The sequence below is a fragment of the Leptonychotes weddellii genome, chromosome 4 (genome assembly GCF_054177405.1).
Source record: "Leptonychotes weddellii isolate Sample4059 chromosome 4, ASM5417740v2, whole genome shotgun sequence".
Lineage (NCBI taxonomy): Eukaryota > Metazoa > Chordata > Mammalia > Carnivora > Phocidae > Leptonychotes > Leptonychotes weddellii.
The window spans coordinates 36,505,114-36,525,523 of record NC_138372.1 but is presented as its reverse complement, the minus strand read 5'-3'; the positions used below and the strand labels follow the sequence as shown (position 1 = coordinate 36,525,523).

Here is a 20,410-nt window from a genome sequence, read left to right as displayed (position 1 = left end):
TGGGCCGAGTCTGCACGCCCAGTACCTCTGCGCCCCAGACGGCGCGCGGGCCAGAACCCCGTGGCCCTGAAAGTTCTAAAGAACATCACGGAAACGCATGGTTGGGAGTGGAGGGAGAACAACGTTTTGGAAAACTCATTTTTCCCATTAATTAAACAAATTTTCTTTACTCTGAAGGAAAGAGAGAAGTGGAGAATAAGAATGAGAGTGAGGGCACATTGGAACGAGGAAAAGACAGAAAGAAAGGGCACAGAGAATCACAGAGAAACCCAAGGCTACCCTGCCCGACGACTGCAGCATTAATTCCAGATGTTGCCATTCAAAAGGGAAACAAAATCCAAAACCTGTTACCTCCTCCGCAGATCAAACTGTTCCTCAGGGCCTTGACGTCAGTAGGGGAGAGGAAGGTGGCGACTTTGTCTCAGGCCCGGAAGGACGGACAGACGGATGCGCGTCCTGCGTGCAAGAGGATCTGGGGAGACAGAGAGGTCACGTTTTACTTTCGTTTAAAAAGAAAGAAAGAAAGTTTAAAAAACTTTCATTTAAAAAAGAAAATTAAACTTTTTGTTAATTCGAAATAACACTGACAAAAAGAATCCCACCACCACGTAAAAGAAATCGAGGTGCTGCAGAAGTGAGGAGAGGAAAGAGCAAGAGGGGGCAAAGAGACGGAATTAGGGGGTGGGGAGAGGAAAGATGCGGAGCGCAAGGGACTCGGAGGGCTCCGACAGGAAGCGCAATCTCAGTTCTCTCCGGACTCCTCTTTAAAAACAAAAAATCCTCGTAAACCACACTTACCCTTCTTGATGACTATCATATCAGGAATTTTAAAATGAAGGACCTGTGTTTTAAAGGCGGCAGGAGGAAAAAACAAAACAACAGCCCCCAACTAACCCAAACGCACCGGACTTGGGAGCATACCGTAACAGAGCCGGAAAGAGGCAGGAAAAATCCTCTTGGCATTTATGCCATATACCCTCTCCCTTCCCCACCCCCGAGTCCCCGTTCCACCCCCACCCCGACCGCGGTAATTGAATTGTCACCTGCCCCTATCCCGCCCCCAGCCACCAGGGCCACTTGGGAAACTCGGCCTTGCCAAGCGCCCCCGGCCAGTGAGAGCGGCGCAGCCAAGCCCGCGTCCCAGACGCCGAGGGGTTACACACGGCTACGTAGAGGCGCACCGGACACGGTAATTAGGCGCAATTCACACGCTCTAGGGCGCACGGAAACTACTTGTCACGGTATTTTCAACGCTCCTCCTAGCCTACTTTTCTCCACTCCTTCCCTGGCGCGCCCCTCCCCTCCCGGGAGGCACTCAGTAGAGCTTTTGGAGTTTCGAATCTTTCGGACACTGTAGAATGCGGGGCTCCCCGGGCGCGGGCCCGGCCAATCAGAGCGCTGTCTGCCTCCCCTGGCCAATGGCAGGCGCCACATTGTTGTCCAATTCTGTCTAATGGAGCCCTAAGGAGCAACAATAGAGCAGGCGAGCGGCTCATTGAGAGTCTGGCAGCGCCGGGCAACTGGGGCGCGGCTGTGCGCAGCGTCCCGCGCGCTCCGCGAGGGGACGCCGCGCGGCGAGGGCCGGGTCGCGGGCTCCAGCCAGCCGGTCCCTAACCGGTCCCCTGGCTCGGATTTCCGACGGAAGGGTTGGACTGCGCAGCGTTCTGAGGGGGTCCGGAAGTTCGGACATGGTGACTGAAGGAGGGTGACGTGGTCAGATAAGGGACCAGGGGGCAGGGGGAAGAGGCCAAGAGCGCCAGCAACGCGAGCGGAGCTGGTAGGTGCGTGAAGCGCCAGCGGAGGAGGAGGATCCCGAGCCCAAGGCAGGTAGTTGAGGGACGCAGGGAGGGCAGGGGAGGCGGCCTGGCCTGAGGGCCCTGTTGACGAGGCCCGGGCCACGCCGGCCCTAGGGACTTCGCGGCCCAGGGGCCTGAGGGAAGAGGCAGCTCAAATAGGGAAGGGATCTAGAATACTGGGGCGGAGACCCCAGGACTCTGGCCCGGGCTCTGGCGGGAACCCGGGGACCCAGAGGAGCCCGGGGCCGAAGCTCGGGGCTGGGCCTGCTTGGGCCTTCTGAGGCCGCAGCACAGGTGAGACTCCATAGCCAGGTCCAGAGGCGACTCCCCTGCCTCGGTGCTGTCTCCTGGGCCGTCCAAGTCCCAGGAACCCAATTCCGAGCCCAGAACTCGAGAACCTGCACCCAAATAGGGTCCGGCGGGGGATCCCAGGATGGGGAGGGCGTGTCTGACGATTCTGTCCCTAAAGCCGGAGGGGAAGAGACAGCAGTGTGAGACGGTCAAGGAAAGGATCTCCCTCCAGGAATACCTAACTTTCCGCAAGATACCTTTTCCTTCCCGACTACTCTTCCAGACGACAGGGGTAAAAATCGTGCCACAGGTTTTACTCCACCCACAACCTTTGCCTGCAGGGTTTTTTGTTTTGTTTTTTATTTTTTTCTCATGCACACCTCTCTCCCCCACGTGAACCCTGGGACCCAGACATCCATATCAGCTGTTTTTTGTTTTCCTCACTCCTCAAGTTAACCTTCTGGCTGTGTTTGCCTGACCAAACAAAGTTTCTTGGGCTTAATTTTCTCTTTAACTCTGCCCACGCCTACTAAACTCATCACACTCATTTTTCTCCACCATTCTCTGGAGGCCCCGCACCATGAAACTTGTAGCCCCCACATTTTCACGGGTCCCTGGGGCCCCACGGCCTAATTTTGCTCCTGAGATGTTTGTTTTGTTATCTAGCCTTCACTCATTTCCTAGAGCTATTCTTTTCTGTCCCTGATTTTTCTAACTCTCCTGCTCCCACCAGCATAAAAACTTCAGACCCAGCCAGCTGAACTCTATGCCTTGTGTGCTTTGATAGCTCTCTCCTTTTCACCTTTCCACAAAACTGAGCAGTTCGCCTCGAATTTTGTTTTGTTTTGTTTTGCTCTTGGTATCTAGTCTGACTGTTGAGTCAAAATTTTCTCTCTAATCCAAGTCCCATCAAACAGACATTTCTCTCTACCCGTCTCGCCCCAATTAAGCTAAACTTTGGGGGGATAATACTTTCCTTTCCAAACCCTCGTTATATCCACCTGAACCAGTGACTTCAAAATTTATCTTTTTTTTTTTTTTCCAGCGGAACCACCGATTCAAACGAAATCTTAGACCCAGCGCATAAATCAGATATAAGAAGAAGAGCTCTGGTGGGAATAGGGTGGGGGAGCTCGGCTTTACAAGGGGGATCCGAAGGTACCTCCTTCCAGCAATTTGGCAACCACTAGCCAAACTTCCGCGACTTTCCCTCCCTAAGCCTGATCTCCTCGAGGGTACGCTGTAGCTTAGCACACCGTGCGCTCCTCACCGCAAGTCTCTTCCTTCTTCCCACCGTCTTCTACGCCAGGTCCTGCCATGGAGCTGCGCTCCGAGCTGCCTAGCGTGCCCGGCGCAGCAACGGCGGCGGCAACAGCGACAGGGCCGCCCGTGGCGTCTGTGGCGTCGGTGGCAGCGGCGGCGGCGGCGGCCGCGTCGCTACCGGTGAGCGTGGCGGGCGGCTTGCTAAGAGCGCCGCCACTGTTGTTGCGGGCGGCGGAGAAGTACCCGCGGACCCCCAAGTGCGCGCGCTGCCGCAACCACGGCGTGGTGTCGGCGCTCAAGGGCCACAAACGCTACTGCCGCTGGAAGGACTGCCTGTGCGCCAAGTGCACGCTCATCGCCGAGCGCCAGCGCGTCATGGCGGCACAGGTGGCGCTGCGCCGGCAACAGGCGCAGGAGGAGAACGAGGCGCGCGAGCTACAGCTGCTCTACGGCACTGCCGAGGGCCTGGCGCTCGCCGCCGCCAACGGCATTATCCCGCCGCGACCTGCCTACGAGGTCTTCGGCTCCGTGTGCGCCGCCGACGGCGGGGGGCCGGGAGCGGGAGCGCCCGCGGGGACCGGAGGCGGCGCAGCGGGCGCGGGGAGCTCAGGTGAGCGCGCCGCCGGGCCGGGAGGAAAGGGAGCGGGGACCGGGCCTGGGGGCACGCGGCCCAGGGACTTGTCTTGGTACTGAAAGAGTGGAATCCCCTCTTCCAAACGCCCGACTGCTAAGAGTTCGCGGCGCACCCAGGCCCTGATCTGGGGCACAAACACATAAATTCTTTCTCCCCTTTCTGAAGAATTTGCCCTTCACCCCCTTCTCTCACCGCGGGCCCAAATGTAGACGCTGGAATCGTATCTCCTCTACCCAAAGGCGGCCGGGTCCCACCTTCCCTGCTCACTTGGCTCGGTCTCCCCAGCGTGGAACCTTTAACCTTGGTTCTGCTCTTCTCCACTTGCCGTGGTTCCCTTCCCAACTCTCTTCAGAAATCCGGCCCTCTCCCAGTCCTCCTCCCCCGCACCGCACCGCTTTCTCTGGGTGTCAGGGACACCTCTTTCCTTTCCCCGTGTGATTCCTTTTCTCCAGTTCCTAATGCTCCCCGGACAACCGCACGCTGCGCCTGCTCCTTCTTTCTAGCTTCTTTCCCCACTTGTCCCCGTTTTCTCAAGAGTAGGCGCTCTCTCGCTTCCCTCGATCCCCACTCTTCTAACCCCCTACTCCCCGTCTGGCCCCACCCTCCTCTTCAAGAATTTCTCGCCTTTTTCTAGGGAGGGAAGAAATTAAGGCTGGGGCCATTGCGGGCCCTCTCAGCCCTCATCTTGGGAGTAAAGAACTTCTTAGGTTTTCATTTTGGAAAGGGTTGATTAGAAATAGGGGCTCTATTTTTGCCTGCAGAAAGCCTTGGGATCTCTTAGATACCCAAGGTGCCTTCCCTAACAAGCTATGTTGCCCAGGGCCAGAGGGTGCCCAGGGCAGGGTTCGCTCTTGGAATGATGGATGTGGAGTGGGGTCCTCTATACAGTAGGTGGTATAGGTGGAAGTTATATTGTCTCCTGCTTGAACTCTGGGCCAGGCCACTTTGCCGGGTCAGGGACCCGGCTAGGAAGGAGGATAAGGGTGGAGGTGTTGGGGCACAGATGTGGAAGAGGGGAACTGGACATTGAATTTACAGGGCACAGGTGGTTGGGGTTCTGGTACAGAAAGAGTGCGCCCTGGGGGGTAGGGGAAGTGAGAACTGTAGGGGCTCAGAGAGTAAGGAATGCTGGAGAAAAAAGGAGGGGGCGCCGGAGTCCAGTGAATGAGGGTCGTCAGGTTCAGGAAACTGCGGTCCAAAGGGCTGATGTGCTGAGGGTGCCTCACCTCCCCGCCCCTAATCACGCCTCACATCCCCTTTTCTCCCCTCCTAGAGGCCAAGTTACAGAAGTTTGACCTGTTCCCCAAGACGCTGCTTCAGACCGGCCACCCCGGCAGCCCGCAGCCGCCACCGGGGAAGCCCTTATCACCCGACGGCGCGGACTCGGGGCCCGGGACATCTTCTCCGGAGGTGCGGCCGGGCTCGGGCTCGGAGAACGGCGACGGCGAGTCCTTCTCAGGGTCGCCCCTGGCCCGGGCCTCCAAGGAGGCAGGTGGGAGCTGCCCGGGCAGTGCAGGCCCGGGAGGCGGTGGCGAGGAGGACAGCCCGGGCTCCGCCAGCCCTTTGGGCTCCGAATCCGGTTCTGAGGCCGACAAAGAAGAGGCAGAGGCCGCTCCCGCTCCAGGGCTGGGCGGGGGCCCGGGTCCACGGCAGCGGACGCCGCTGGACATCTTGACGCGCGTCTTCCCCGGCCACCGGCGAGGCGTCCTGGAGCTGGTGTTGCAGGGTTGCGGCGGCGACGTGGTGCAGGCCATCGAGCAGGTGCTGAACCACCACCGCGGGGGCTTGGCAGCCGGCCTCGGTCCCGCCGTGCCCCCTGATAAGGCCGCAGTGGGTGCAGTCGCAGCTGCGGACGACGCGTGGCCGGGCCGCGTCGACGCCGCCGCTGCCGGGGGGCCGGGGCTGCCCGCGCCGCTGCAGGCCGGCCCCGCCGCTCCTCCGCACCACAGACCTTTGCTGGCCGGCGCCATGGCGCCGGGGGCGCTGGGCTCGCTGAGCAGCCGCTCGGCATTCTCACCACTGCAGCCCAACGCCAGTCACTTCGGCGCCGACGCAGGCGCCTACCCGCTGGGTGCGCCGCTCGGCCTCAGCCCCCTGCGCCTGGCCTATTCGGCGGCAGCGGCGCACAGCCGTGGCCTGGCCTTCATGGCTCCCTACTCGACCGCCGGCCTGGTGCCCACACTCGGCTTCCGCCCGCCCATGGACTACGCCTTCAGCGACCTCATGCGCGACCGCTCGGCCGCCGCCGCTGCGGTGCACAAGGAGCCCACCTACGGCGGCGGCCTGTACGGGCCTATGGTCAACGGCGCCCCTGAGAAGCAGTAGGGCCAGGGGCCCGGCAGCCGGGCCGCCCCCAAACGGGGACCCCAGCCTTGATCCCGCGGGCGCCGGTCCTTCTTTGCCCGGGGCGCTCTGTGCGCCCCGGCTGGGGTGTTCTCGCTCAAAGGTGATTTTCGGTTTTGTTTTGGAAGGTGGGCAGAGAGCTGAGCAAAGGGGGAGCAACTACAGATGCAGGTGTTCTCAGAGAGGGTGCGTGGTCCTGATCCTCATCCTCTGGCCACCCCCCAAGGCTCCTCCAGCCCTTCAAAAGGCCGGGAATTCTTGAGAATTCAGAGGGTGCGGCCGCCGCACACGCTCCTGCCTCTCCTTTTCCTGTGCTCATCCCACCCGCCCGCTCTCCAGTGGATGGCAGGATAGTCCGAGAGTCTGTCTTCTGTGTATCCCTCTCATTAAAAATTTTTAAAAAATGTTCGCTCTAACAAATATAAATTTAGGATGTATAAATCTCTTGACACTGAGTCGAGTCTTTGGGACACACATATATATATATCGATATCAATTGTAAAAAAAAAAAAGGAAACAAGTTCTAAGGTGCACTTTCCTCGTTGCGGTATTTGTCGCTCTCTGTTGCTTATGCCAATAAGCATGGGTTTCCTTGGTGCAGTGTGAGTTTTTATATATGTATAAATCTATATATAATCTATACATATATATATACAAGCCAGTGTATAATGTTATAAAATGGAATTCTAAGTTATTAATTGTAATCTGTAGGTGACCTCGGTATTAACGTGAAAAATATTCAAAAACAAGCAAAAAAAAGGACAAAATGGAAAAAAGTAGACTATGCGCGCATTGTACTTATCAGGTTTTATAGATTAAATATATTGTAAACTCGGGACAAATCCTGCCCACCCGCCCCTCTTGCCTGCGGCCGATCTCTCCCTAAGATGCGGTCAAGGTGCGCACTGAAGCAGGAACAGAGCAACGAGTGACTGAGCCAGAACCGCCCGCCCGAGAGCCCATCCCTGCCTCCCGGGACTCGCCAAACCCCCGGCCCGAAGGGACGGCAGCGGGAAACGCTGCTGCAGAGAATGGCTCACTTTGTGCTTTCCTTTGCATAGACATGAGCTAGAAATAAATGTTATTTTCTAAGAAAACAGCACCGGATCCCGTCCTGCTCCTCGGTAGGCCGGATTGAAAAGGTCTTGAATTCGCGTTCGGGCCCGCGGTGCCAGCTAGACTTCAGTCCGGCTGGTGTCCGACCCTCGGGGTGCGGAGCCGGAAAACTTTCTGTGGCGTCGGGAAAGGCCCAGCCGACGGGAGTGGCGCGCGGCTCAGAGCCCCGCGAGGAGCGGTGCCCCCTGCGCCTCTGGGACCCCGCGTCCTTCCTAGGCGCGCGGGCGCGACGGGTCGCCTTGCCAGTGCTCAGGATCCCTGGATTTTGGGCAGAGCCTCTTACGGAATCCCGAGAGGCTGGAGGCCGGATTTCGGTTCTCCCCGGGCCTCAGATTTGGACACAGCCGGCCGGGGTCGCACAATGCGCGCTTCCCTTCTCAAAGAGGTTTGGAACCCAGGTGACAGAGGCGGCGGATGGGGAGGGAGAGCTGCGACCCTTCTCCCACGAAGGCTCGTGGCCTGGGAGTTATTTTGGGGTGGTAGGGGTGGTGGGGCGCTACCCTCGCCAAGAGACAGGGTGGTCCGAAAGTGGCTGTGAGGATGCGCCTTCCAGCCAGACCTCGCTCAGCACCCTAGTTACCTTCCCTCCTCACTCCGGGCTGAGCACAATAGTGGCTCCCCCGCCGACCCCCTCCTCCAACCGCCCCGGGCCTGCTCCGCTCCCTGCAGGGTGACTCCCCCTCTCCGGGAAACAGGGTGCTCCCTCCCCTAGTCTGGGCCCGGCGACATCCCAAGGTAAACTTCTGGGGCCGGCTCAAGTTCCGCCAGGCGGTGAAACTTAATAGCAGGACAAGAAAACGGTTTAATAAAGAAGGGCTTTAATAGGGAACTAATTTGATTGAGTTGCCTAATTCCACTTTAATTGGAAAGGGGTTTGGCTGTTTGGTTATAAAGTGCGAGGGTGACAACGAGAAGGAGGTGGGGCAAGAAGGAGCGAGAGAAGAAAGATGGGGGGCAACAGAAGGGGCGAAAAAGGGAACGAAGGTAGGAAGGAAAGACGAGGGAGAGAGGAGAAAGAAGAGGGAAGAGTTACTAGAAAAAAAGAGGAAGGCTAGAGAAGCGCAGGAGCTTTTAGAAGTGTGAACTTTCTTGCCCTTCACGCTGCTCTCTCAAGCCTCCCACGTTCTCCTCCTACTCCAGGTTTTTGGAAGCCTCGGGTCCTCTCTTAGTCCAGGTTCTAGCCGCCGCCTTTCTGGCCTCTGCCTTCATCCCCATTCAAGGTGAATCTAAGATAGCTCTGGGTCTCTTGGTTTCAGGAGGGACTTAGACTGAGTCTCCTCGAGTTCCTTGTTTCCTGCTGGTGCTCAAGTCAGACCCCAGGGGTTGGCTTGGGGGCCCACATTATCCACTCTTGAGAACATCCAGAGCTTCAAAGATTTCAAGATTAGTATTTTAGTTCATCCTCACAGCAAACCCGGAATAATCTGGGGTCCATTTTACAAAGGAGGAAACTGAGGTCCAGAGTGGTTTATAGACCCATCCAACCAATCTGGGGACTCCGGACCTCTTTTCCTCTGCCCTGTTAGGGTGAACCTCCTCCTCTCCTGGAGCGGTCTCTCCTGGCTGAAGGTGGGGGCTCTGCAGATCCCCCCATGTACTCCTGCGGCTCAGAGAGGGGAAGTACCTTGCCTCAGCTCCAGGCGGCCAGCGCTTTGGCTGAGCTCAGAATGATTCCTGAGTGGTGAAACTTTGAGAGGGTGGAATAGTGGGGTTCCCAGGTTCTTCTCATCCCCGGCCCTGTGAGTCTTGGTGGCCCAGACCTGGGGATGGAACCCCAGGGCTGTAAGTCACAACCTTGACACCTGGCGAAGGGCTGCACCCATGCATGCCCCTGACCCCACTGCCTACTGAGCAGTCAGGAAGACGGAGGCTCAGAAACTGACAGTGACAGGCCCAGGGTTGTACGTTCAGGTTCTGCGGAGTCAGACTTGGAACCCAGGACGCTCAAGCCAGTTTGTTAGGTGGCAGTGGTGGGAGTGGGGCTGGGCCAGTAGGCGCCTCTGTAGCAGGGGGGAGGAGGGTGGGGCCTGAGCTCCGCTGAGTTCCACTGGGAGGACCACTGGGATCCCAGTCATGGGAGGCAGCAGCAGCCTCACCTCTTCTTTGTGGGGAGGAGAAGGTGGGATGAGAGTTTCCTCCTGACCTCTACAGTCCATATTTATTCCCAAACTTTCCCCTAAGTCTGCTGGAGCTGTGCTTGGCCTGGATACTGGGAAGACCTGGGCCTGATCACCATGGGGGAGCTAGGGCTATTGTAGTCATTAAAACTTACTTTCCTCCTCCTCCTCTTTCTTCATAATAACAGCAGCAGCTACAAATTACTGAGTACCTACTGTGCACCAGGTCCTGTACACAGCACATTTCATGCAGATCCTGCTCAGTGGGTGAAAAAGAGCCAAGAGCTGGGATCCAGGCTCTGTTTCTGGCTGAGTTTATTCATTCACGATTACTTCAGTTAGCAAATGTTTACTAAGTACTTACTGTATGCCAAACCCAGTTCTAGGAACTTGGGATACACAAGTGTGCGAGACAGGCACCATCTCTACCCTTTAAAACCTCACAGTGTGTGGGGGTGTGGACAGGAGCAACTAAACAGGCAAGGAGGATGCACTGATCAGTGCCCCAGGGCTCAGGGAGGTCTGACCAGGGAAAGGTGAGTTGGGACACTTCACCTCAGCTTCCTCCTCAGTGAAATGGGGTTGATAGTGACTGTCGGTCTGGATGCTGTGAGGATTGATTGAGAGAATGTGTAAAAAAAACTTTTAGCTTAGTGCCTAACTGACCAGGCGCATTCATTATAATCTCAGATACTTTGGTGTGGGTATTGTCCCATTTCATAGAGGAGTACACAGTTCAGAGGGATTGAGTGACTGGAGCAAATTTCCCTTATAAATCCTCTAAAGTGTCACAGGTTATGGGAGGTGCCCTGCCTGAGCAACAGGCCACAGTGAAGGATCATCAGATGGGAGAGTGTGGGTTCTGGAAATGCTTCTGAGGGAAGGTGAGGCTGCAGCTAAGTCCTGAGGACATTGGTGAGGGGTAGCATTAGTGATCAGGAAACTGGTGAGGGAAGAGCAGGTGGAGAAGGAGGAGGTGGGGACAGGTGGTGATGTTGGACAGAAGTCAGAGGTCAGATCAAGGGGAACCTCAAGCTGCAGGGTAAGGGACCTAGGTTTCAGAGTGAGGGTACTGGGGGCCAGTGACAGCATGCCTGGTGAGATTTGCATTGGGACTGGATACATTGTTAGGGAAGGCCAAACCCATTTAAGGAAGAGTCATGTAAGATGGTAGCACCCAAAAATGACCAGTGGGGGCAGGGACAGGGAGAGAAAAGGTTGACTTCAAGAACTACTGGGAGCCAGACCCTCTACTCTTGATCCAATGGATGCTGGAGGGGAGTAAACCAGGAGGAGGGCTCATGGATAATTCCCAGGTGTCTGAGCTGCTTGACCCTTTGCAGGTGACAGCGTTGTGGGCCCTTAGAGCAGAGACAAGATTGGAAGGTGAGGAAAAAATTTCAGTGTTCAACATATAGAATTTGAGGAACTTATGGGGCTTCTAGGTGTGGACACCAAATGGTAGAAAGAGTTAGCATGTGGGTGGCAACAGGGCCTTGGGAGGGATGAAGTGGCCCAACCCTTTCTCCACACTGGACATAGGACTCCTTTAATGGAGGCTGTGGGCCTAGGGGAGGGGGGTTGTTGAGACCCCAGACACTGGAGTTCTGCCTCTCACCTTTTTGGTTCATTCCAAGAAGGCTGGCCTCTGAAAATAATTCTCTTAAAATTTTTCACCCTGTGAAGGTTATTGTCCTGGAGCAGGACCCTGGGAAGCCTGTCCCTGCCTTTATTGTGACACCAATGAAGCTTAAACTTAAGGGGTCCCCACCTGTACAGGTCCCTTTCAAACTTTCCCTGCTTTCTACTCCCTGAAGCTTTAGCTTCAGTGGCTTTCTGCCCTCTCCCCACTTGTCCATCCCCACTTCACCATGCCCAATGAGCTCATCAGAGTCACCTAACAGACCATGAACTTTCCTGCATCTTTGCCCATGCAAGTCCCTCTGCTTGGAAAGCCCTACCTTTTTCTTCTACTTTGAGGACCATCCTCACTTGCCCCAAGGCCCAGTGACACCAATGGAACTTAAAGTTCAAGTCTTGTCACTTAGAGAGGAAGATGGTGGTGGAGTAGGAGGACCCTAGGCTTGCCTCTTCCCACAAATACAAGATTACTATCCTAAATACCGCAGAAATTGATCTGAGGACTGGTAGAACAAACTCCCCAACTAAAGGTAGAGAAGACGCCACACCAAAGAAGGTAGGAATTGCAGAGACAGAGATGCAACTTGGGAGAGAAAGGGATAGTGGTCACTGCCATGGGGTGGGAGCCACAGTCACAGAGAAGGGCAAGAGACAAACTAGCACACAGGGAAGCACACGGGGAAAACAAATCCCCATAGCAATTGGCTTGGAAAGCAACAGGGCCTGAATTTCATGAGTTCTTGCAACCAGAAGGGCTTAAAGCCTGGAGTTTTAAAGGTCAGTGTGCTTGGCTCTGGGAAAGCTTGGAGGACATTAGGGCTGCTTTTGGAGAAAAGGCAGAGCAAACAGCCTGTGGACATACAGCTTGGAAACAGTGATCTCAAGAACGCCTGAAATACACAGTGGGGAGGTTAGTTGTTCATCTCAGAGCATGTCCTAAAGAGGCAGTTTTCATGAAAAGACCCCTCCAGGAACAAAGGAACATAGCTGGCACCATTTCCCTCCTCTGCTCATCAGCATAAACACAGAGCAGTGCCAACACTCATTTGCTTACACCAAACCCCACACTCCATGCTTCAGAAGAACCACCCTTCCCAACTGTACTTGCCTCAGCCCCAGCACGGCCAGCCCCCTCACCCAGAAGACCAGCCCAAAACCCTGCCAACACCATATCTCCTGACCTGGAAGTTTTGTGAGGCCTTGGTTCTGGTGGTAGTGGCAACAGGTCTTATTTCACAAGCAGACCAGAGTACACCTAGTGAAAATGTACCACATCCAGGCCAGGGACCAAACACTATGTACAACAGGCAAAGAGACCCTCAGCAGACCATTGGCCTGAAGAAAAATGTGTCAGGGACACAAGAGCAGAGTGCATGCAGCACACATTGGAGGCCCTGGGGAACAGAGGGCACAGTGCTGGGCACTTCAAGACCTCTTCTTCAGAAGGCCATTACCCTCAAGAACAGGAGACATAGCTGACTTTCCTAATACAGAGAAGCAGGCACAGAGACTTAGACAAAATGAGAAGACAGAGGAATTTGCCCCAAATGAAAGAACAGGACAAGGTTACAGCTGGATATCTAAGCAAAATAGATATAAGTAACATACTTGAATGGAGAGTTTATTTTTTTATTTTTGACATTTATTTATTTTAAATAGGCTCTGCACCCAGTGTGGAGTCCAATGTGGGGTTTGAACTCATGACCCTGAGATCAAGACCTGAGCTGAGATCAAGTCAGACTGCTTAACTGAATGAGTCACCAGGTGCCCCAAGATTTTATTTTATTTTATTTATTTTTTTAAAAAGATTTATCTATTTATTTTAGAGAGAGAGAGAGAACAGCAAGGAGGGGCAAAGGGAGAGAGAGAATCCTTAAGTAGACTCCCCACTGAGTGCAGAACTTGATGCGGGGGTCCATCCCTGGATGGAGCCCTGTGTTGGGCTCCCTGCTCCGTAGGGAGTCTGCTTCTCTCCCCCCACCCCTCCACTTATGATCTCTCTCTCTCAAATAAATAAATGAAATCTTAAAAAAAAAAGTATGTTTAGAGGGAACGTACCTCAACATAATAAATGTCACATATGAAAAACCCAGAGCTAACATCATCTTCAATGGGGAAAAACTGAGAGCCTTTCCCCTAAAGCCAGGAACAAGACAAGGATGTCCACTCTCATCACTTCTATTCAACATAGTACTGGAAGTCCTAGCCACAGCAATCAGACAACAAAAAGAAATAAAGGAAATCCAAATCAGTAGGGAAGAGGTAAAACTCTCACTATTTGCAGATGACATAATAATATATATAGAAAACCAGAAAGACTGCACCAAAAAACTGCTAGAACTGATACACCAATTTGGTAAAGTCACAGGATGCAAAATCAATCTATAGAAATCTGTTGCATTTCTATATAACAATAATGAAGCCACAGAAAGAGAAATTAAGAAAACATTCCCATTTACAGCTGCACTAAAAATAATAAGATACCTAGTAACAAACCTAACCAAAGAGCTGAAAGACCTGTACTCTGATAACTATAAAATACTGATGAAAGAAATTGAAGAAGACACAAAGAAATGGAAAGACATTCCATGCTCATGAGTTGGAAGAACAAATGGTTTTAAAATGCCTATACTACCCAAAGCAATCTACACATTTAATGCAATCCCTATCAAATTACCAACAGGATTTTTCACAGAACTAGAACAAACAATCCTAAAATTTGTATGGAGCCACAAAAGACCCAGAATAGCCAAAGCAATCTTGAAAAGAAAAGCAAAGCTGGAGGAGTCACAATTCCAGACTTCAAGTTATATTACAAAGCTGTAGTGATCAAAACAGTATGGTACTGGCACAAAAATAAGACACATAGATTAATAAAACAGAATGGAAAATCCAGAAATAACCCCACAATTATATGGTCAATTAATCTATGACAAAGCAGGAAAGAATACCGAATGGTAAAAAGATGGTCTCTTCAACAAATGATGTTGGGAAAACTGGACAGCAACATGCAAAAAAATGAAACTGAACTGCTTTCTTACACCATACACAAAAATAAATTCAAAATGGATTAAAGATGCAATTGTGAGACATGAAACCATAAAAATCCTAGAAGAGAGCACAGGCAGTAATTTGTCTGGCATCAGGTGTAGCAACTTTTTTCTAGAGAGGTTCCCTGAGGCAAGGGTAGCAAAAGCAAAAATAAACTATTGGGACTTCATCAAAATAAAAATCTTCTGTACATCAAAGGAAACAATCAAGAAAACTAAAAGGCAACGTATGGAATGGGAGAAGATATTTGCAAATGACACATCCATTAAAGGGTTAGTATCCAAAATATATAGGGAACTGATATAAGTCAATACCCAAAGAACAAATAATCCAATTTAAAAATGGGTGGAAGTCAGGAACAAACATTTCTCCAAGGAAGACATCCAGATGGCCAATGGACACATGAAAAGATGCTCAATATCACTCATCACCTGAGAAATGCAAATCATGACTACAATGATATATCACCTAACACTTGTCAGAATGGCTAAAATCAAAACACAAGAAACAACAGGTCTTGGGGAGGATGTGGGAAAAAAGGAACCCTCTTGCACTGTTGGTGGGAATGCAAACTGGGGCAGCCACTCTGGAAAACAGTATGGGGGTTCCTCCAAAAGTTAAAAATAGAACTACCCTACCATCCAACAATCACACTACTGGGTATTTACCCAAAGAATACAAAAACACTAATTTGAAGGGATACATGCATGCCTATGTTCATAGCAACATTATTTACAATAGCCAAGATATGGAAGAAGCCCAAGTATCCATTGATCGATGAATGGATAAAGAAGATGTGGTATATGTATGTATACAATGGAATACTATTCAGGCATAAAAACAAATGGAATCCTGCCATTTGCAACAATATGGATGGAGCTAGAAAGTATAATGCTAAGTGAAATAAGTCAGTCAGAGAAAGACAAATACCATATGATTTCACTCATATATGGAGTTTAAGAAAGAAAACAAATGAACAAAGGGAAAAAAGAGAGAGAGAGACAAACCAAGAAACAGATTCTTAACTATAGAGAACAAACTGAGGCAAGGGTAATAAAAGGGGAGTTACCAGAGGAGAGGTGGGTGGGGGGAAGGGTGAAACAGGTGATTAAGAAGTGCACTTGTCCTGATGAGCACAGGGTGATTAAAATAAAAACTTATGAAAAAACTCAACAAAAACCAAAAACACCCCAAAACTACTGGAATGGAGATCTGGATGAAGAATGGACTTTAGTTAATGTGAATGTATCAATATTGGTTTGTTAATTGTAACATATGCACCACATTAATGGAAAATGTTAATAATAGGCAAAGCTGAATACGGGGTACATGGGAACTTTCTGTACTGTCTTCTTAATTTTTCTGTAAATCTAAAATAAAGTCTTAAAAAAAATAAAAGACTTGTTACTTGTACAGGTCCCTTTCAAGGTCTTGCACTTTGTGCGCATGGTCAGATGACTTCTTTTTCTTAAAGTTTCAGGCCCCATTAAAACTGTTACTATTAACTATTACTGCATAATAAATGACCCCCAAATTTAGTGACTTAAAACAATAACCATCTTATTATCTTACGACTTTGTGGGTCAGGAATTTGAGCAGGGTGTGACTGGGTTGGCCTTTTTTCCATATAGTGTTGATGGTGATCAGTTGGTGGTATTCAGCTAGTGGATTTGTTCGTCTGGAGGGTGATAGCTTCAGTCACATGTCTGGTGCTTTTGTGTGGAGGGCAGGAAGGCTGGGCTCAGCTGGACCACTGACTGGAGCACCTATCTGTAGTCCTTCTGTCATGGTGGCCTAAGGGTATCAGACCTCTTGCATGTTGACTCAAGTTTCTAAGAGCAGATGTTCCAGTAAACAAAGTGAAAGCTACATGGCCCTCTATGACTTAGCCCCATAGGTCAAGAATGTGATAAGACTACTATTTCCAAGTGACTGACACCAAAGTCACATTGATTTAAAAAAAAAAAAAAAAGGAATTGATGTCCTCTCTGCAAAGGCTTCTGCAGAGAATAAGGCCTGCTGGAAAACCAAGCTTTCAGTATAGCTGAATGTTTGGCCATTTCAGCCCTAAATAGTCTTTGTTTTAGCATTTTAGGGTAGAAGCTTAATAAAGCATGTTACTTGCTTTTCCATTTTCTTTTCCAAGGGATACTGAGATGCTTCAAGCTTTCTTTGATTCAAATTCATCTCAGGATGTACATGATAGGGTTGTGGGATTTTACTGGATTGAGGGTTCACTGTCTCTAGCACTAAAGACTCAATATTTCTGGGATTTTCTGATATATTTTTTAAAATTTTGAAAACCATTTATTATGAAAAATTACAAGCATGTAAGAAAGTACACATTAGAGTATAATAAATTCTTATATACTCATCACATAACTTTAATAATTAATGTTTTGCCATGTTTGCTTCACCCAGTTTTTTTGAGGAATTTAAAATAAATTATAGACATTGTGAATTTCCATTGTGAAATACCTCAGTATGCATCACGAAAATATGAGACATGTTCTTACAAAACCACCATATCATCAATACACTACCAATATTAAAAATAATTCCTTTATATCACCTAATACCCAAAACATATTAAGATTTACCCAGTTGCAGGGGTGCCTGGGTGGCTCAGCCAGTTAAGAGTCAGCTCCGGTCATGATCCCAGGGTCCTGGGATCAAGCCCTGCATCGGGCTCTCTGCTCAGCAAGGAGCCTGCTTCTCCTTCTCCCTCTGCCTGCAGCTCTGCCTACTTGTGGTCTCTCTCTCTCTGTCAAATAAATAAATAAAATCTTTAAAAAAAAAGATTTACCCAGTTGCCCCCACTGGGGACTTAACTTACTTATTACTTACTTATTTACTAATTTACACACACACACACACACACAATTGATTTGTTCAAACCAGGATTTGGTCACCTCTAGTACACACTGTCAGAGTCCTATTCATATCCCTTAGGACCTTTCAGCCACTGATTTCCAGCTTCTGGGATCATTTTCTCTATGTTAAGGGCTTTTAGTCCAGAACCACAGAAGAGAGTGGCATACCAGAGTTGGGGTGGTGGGAGTCATCCTTTTCTGAGGAGACAATGAGAAGATGCATTGTTTGTAGAGAATTAAAAACAATAATAATACTGCCTACAAGTTCATCTGCTTTTTATTTTTTAATTTATTTTTTTAAAAGATTTATTTATTTATTTTAGAGTTGGGGAGAGAGACAGAGAGAGTCTTAAGCAGACTCCATGCTGAGTGTGGAGCCCGATGCCAGGCTCAATCTCACAACCCTGAGATCAAGACCTGAGCTGAAACCAAGAGTCAGACGTTTAACTGACTGGACGACCCAGGTGCTCCGGTCTGCCTTTTAAATGATCACCATAGCCCAGCAATTCTAAACAATCCAGAGATAAAATATTACTCACCTCAAAAACTTTTTGTTGGTGGTTAAACTTCTGAACAATTCTTGCTGTGATTGTTGAGTTTACATTTTGTGTACACGTCCATGTGTGTATGCAGATATGCAGACACATATAAAATGTATTTAGATATGCATATATATCACAAATTGTTACTTTATTATTTTTTATGTTTATATACAGTAAACTTGACTTTTCTGTAGTTGATTTCTAAAAGTGGGAACACGCGTATAGATTTGTTAATTGCCTTCACAATCAGGATTCAGAACATCTTTATCACCCCAGAAAACTTCCTTGTGTTGCTCTTTTGTAATCAATCGACACTTAACTCCTGTTAAACAGTGACCTGCTCTCTATCTTTAGTTTCTTCTTTTCTGGAATGTTACATAAGTGGAATCAATAGTATGTAGCCTTTGGCAACTGGCTTCTTTCACTCAGCATGCCTTTGAGATTCATCCAAATTGTTGCAGGTGTCAATAGTTCATTCCTATTTATTGCCACATAATATTAAACTATTCAGATGACCACAGTTTGTTAATCCATTCACTGCTGAAAAACATTTGGGTTGTTTTTGGTTTTGGTGATTATGAATGGAGCTGCTATAAACATTCATGAACAGGCTTTTGTGGGATCATAAATTTTCATTTATCCAGGGTAAAGTACACGAGAGTATGATTACCAGGTCATATGGTAATTGTTTAGCTTTAGAAGATATTGCCTGTTTTCCAAAAGAGCAATGCCATTTTGCATTCTCAGCAGCAACATATGAGAGTTGCCACATGGTTAAATGCACATGGTTGTCTAGCTCTTTTCTTTTTAAGTCATTTTTAATAACAGTGCTATGGTGTCTTATTTTTTTTTTAAGATTTTATTTTTTAAATAATCTCTACACCCTATGTGGGGCTTGAATTTACAACTCTGAGATCAAGAGTCACATGCTCTACTGACTGAGCCAGCCAGGTGCCCTTCTTACTGTGGTTTTGATTTACATTTCCCTAGGGGCTAATGATCTTAAGCATCTTTTCATGTATTTGTTTTCCATCCGTACAGCTTTGCTGAAGTGTCTGTTCAAATATTGTGCCCTTTTAGAAAAATTGAGTTGTTTGTTTTCATACAGTTGAGGATTTTCAAATAAAGCTTTTTAAAAAATTACATTCAATTTAGTTAACATATACTGTATTATTAATTTCAGGGGTAGAATCCAGTGGCTCATCAGTTGCATATAACCCCCAGTGCTCATTACATCAAGTATCCTCCTTAATGCCCATCACCCAGTTACCCCATTCCCCCACCCACCTCCCCTCCAGCAACCCTAAGTTTGTTTCCTACAGTGAAGAGTCTCTTATGGTTTGCCTCCCTCTCTGTTTTCATCTTATTTTATTTTGCCTTCCCTTCCTCTATGTTCATCTGTTTTGTTTCTTAAATTCCACATATGAGCGAAATCATATGGTATTTATCTTTCTCTGACTAACTTATTTCACTTAACATAATACTCTCTAGTTCCATCCACATTGTTGCAAATGGCAAGATATCATTTTTTAGTTGGGTAATATTCCATTATGTGTGTGTGTGTATATATATATATATATACACACACACATATATACCACACCTTCTTTATCTGTTCATCTGGGCTCTTTCTATAGGTTGGTTATTGTGGACATTGCTGCTATAAACATTGGGGTGCATGTCCCCCTTCGAATCACTATGTTGGTATCCTTTGGATAAATACCTAGTACTGCAATTCCTGGGTTGTAGGGTAGCTCTATTTTTAACTTTTTGAGGAACCTCCATACTGTTTTTCAGAGTGGCTGCACCAGTTTGCATTCCCACCAGCAGTGTAAGAGGATTCCCCTTTTTCCACACACTTACCAACATCTGTTGTTTCCTGAGTTATTAATTTTAGCCGTTCTGACTGGTATGGGGAGGTATCTCATTGTGGTTTTGATTTGTTTTTCCCTGATGCTGAGTGATGTGGAGCAATTTTTCATGTGTCTGTTGGTGATTTTTATGTCTTCTTTGGAGAAATGTCTGTTTATGTCTTCTGCCCATTTCTTGAGTGGATTATTTGTTTTTTGGGTGTTGAGTTTGATAAGTTCTTATTTTTTCATGCCTTCAAACATAAATACATATTTATTATGTAGTTTCTGTGGATCAGGAATTCAGGGGCAACTTGGGTGTGTGGTTCTGACTCAAGGCCTCTCATGAGATTGTACTCCAGTAAGTAGTTGGTCAGGGCTGTAGTCCTCTGAAGCCAAATTGAAGCTGGAGTTCTTTATAGATTTTGGATACTAGCCCTTTATCTGATAAGACATTTGCAAATATCTTCTCGCATTACGTAGGCTGCCTTTTAGTTTTGTTGACTGTTTCCTTTGCTGTGCAAAAGCTTTTTATCTTGATGAAGTCCCAGTAGTTCAGTTTTCAGTCTTCTGCATGTGGCTGTCCAATGTTTCCACCATCTTTTGTTGAAGAGACTGTCTTTTTTTCATCGGATATTCTTTCCTGCTTTGTCTAAGATTAGTTGACCACAGAGTTGAGGGTCCATTTCTGGGTTCTCTATTCTATTCCATTGTCTATGTGTCTGCTTTTTTGCCAGTACCACACTGTTTTGATGACTACAGCTTTGTAATGCAGTTTGATGTCTGGAATTGTGATGCTTCCAGCTTTGGTTTTCTTTTTCAACATTACTTTGCTATTTGGGATCTTTTCTGGTTCCATACAAATTTTAGGATTGTTCCAGCTCTGTGAAAAA

The 20,410-nt window shown here is 48.9% G+C and overlaps 1 protein-coding gene across 1 annotated transcript; it reads left to right on the top strand.

The window, feature by feature from the left end:
* Window positions 1-3,140: 3,140 nt before the first annotated feature.
* DMRTA2 (DMRT like family A2) lies at window positions 3,141-7,314 on the top strand. Its single transcript, XM_081817182.1, has 2 exons — window positions 3,141-3,960; window positions 5,258-7,314. The coding sequence occupies exons 1-2, from the start codon at window positions 3,405-3,407 to the stop codon at window positions 6,307-6,309; spliced, it is 1,608 nt and encodes a 535-aa protein (XP_081673308.1). The 5' UTR covers window positions 3,141-3,404; the 3' UTR covers window positions 6,310-7,314.
* The last annotated feature ends 13,096 nt before the right edge of the window (window positions 7,315-20,410 follow it).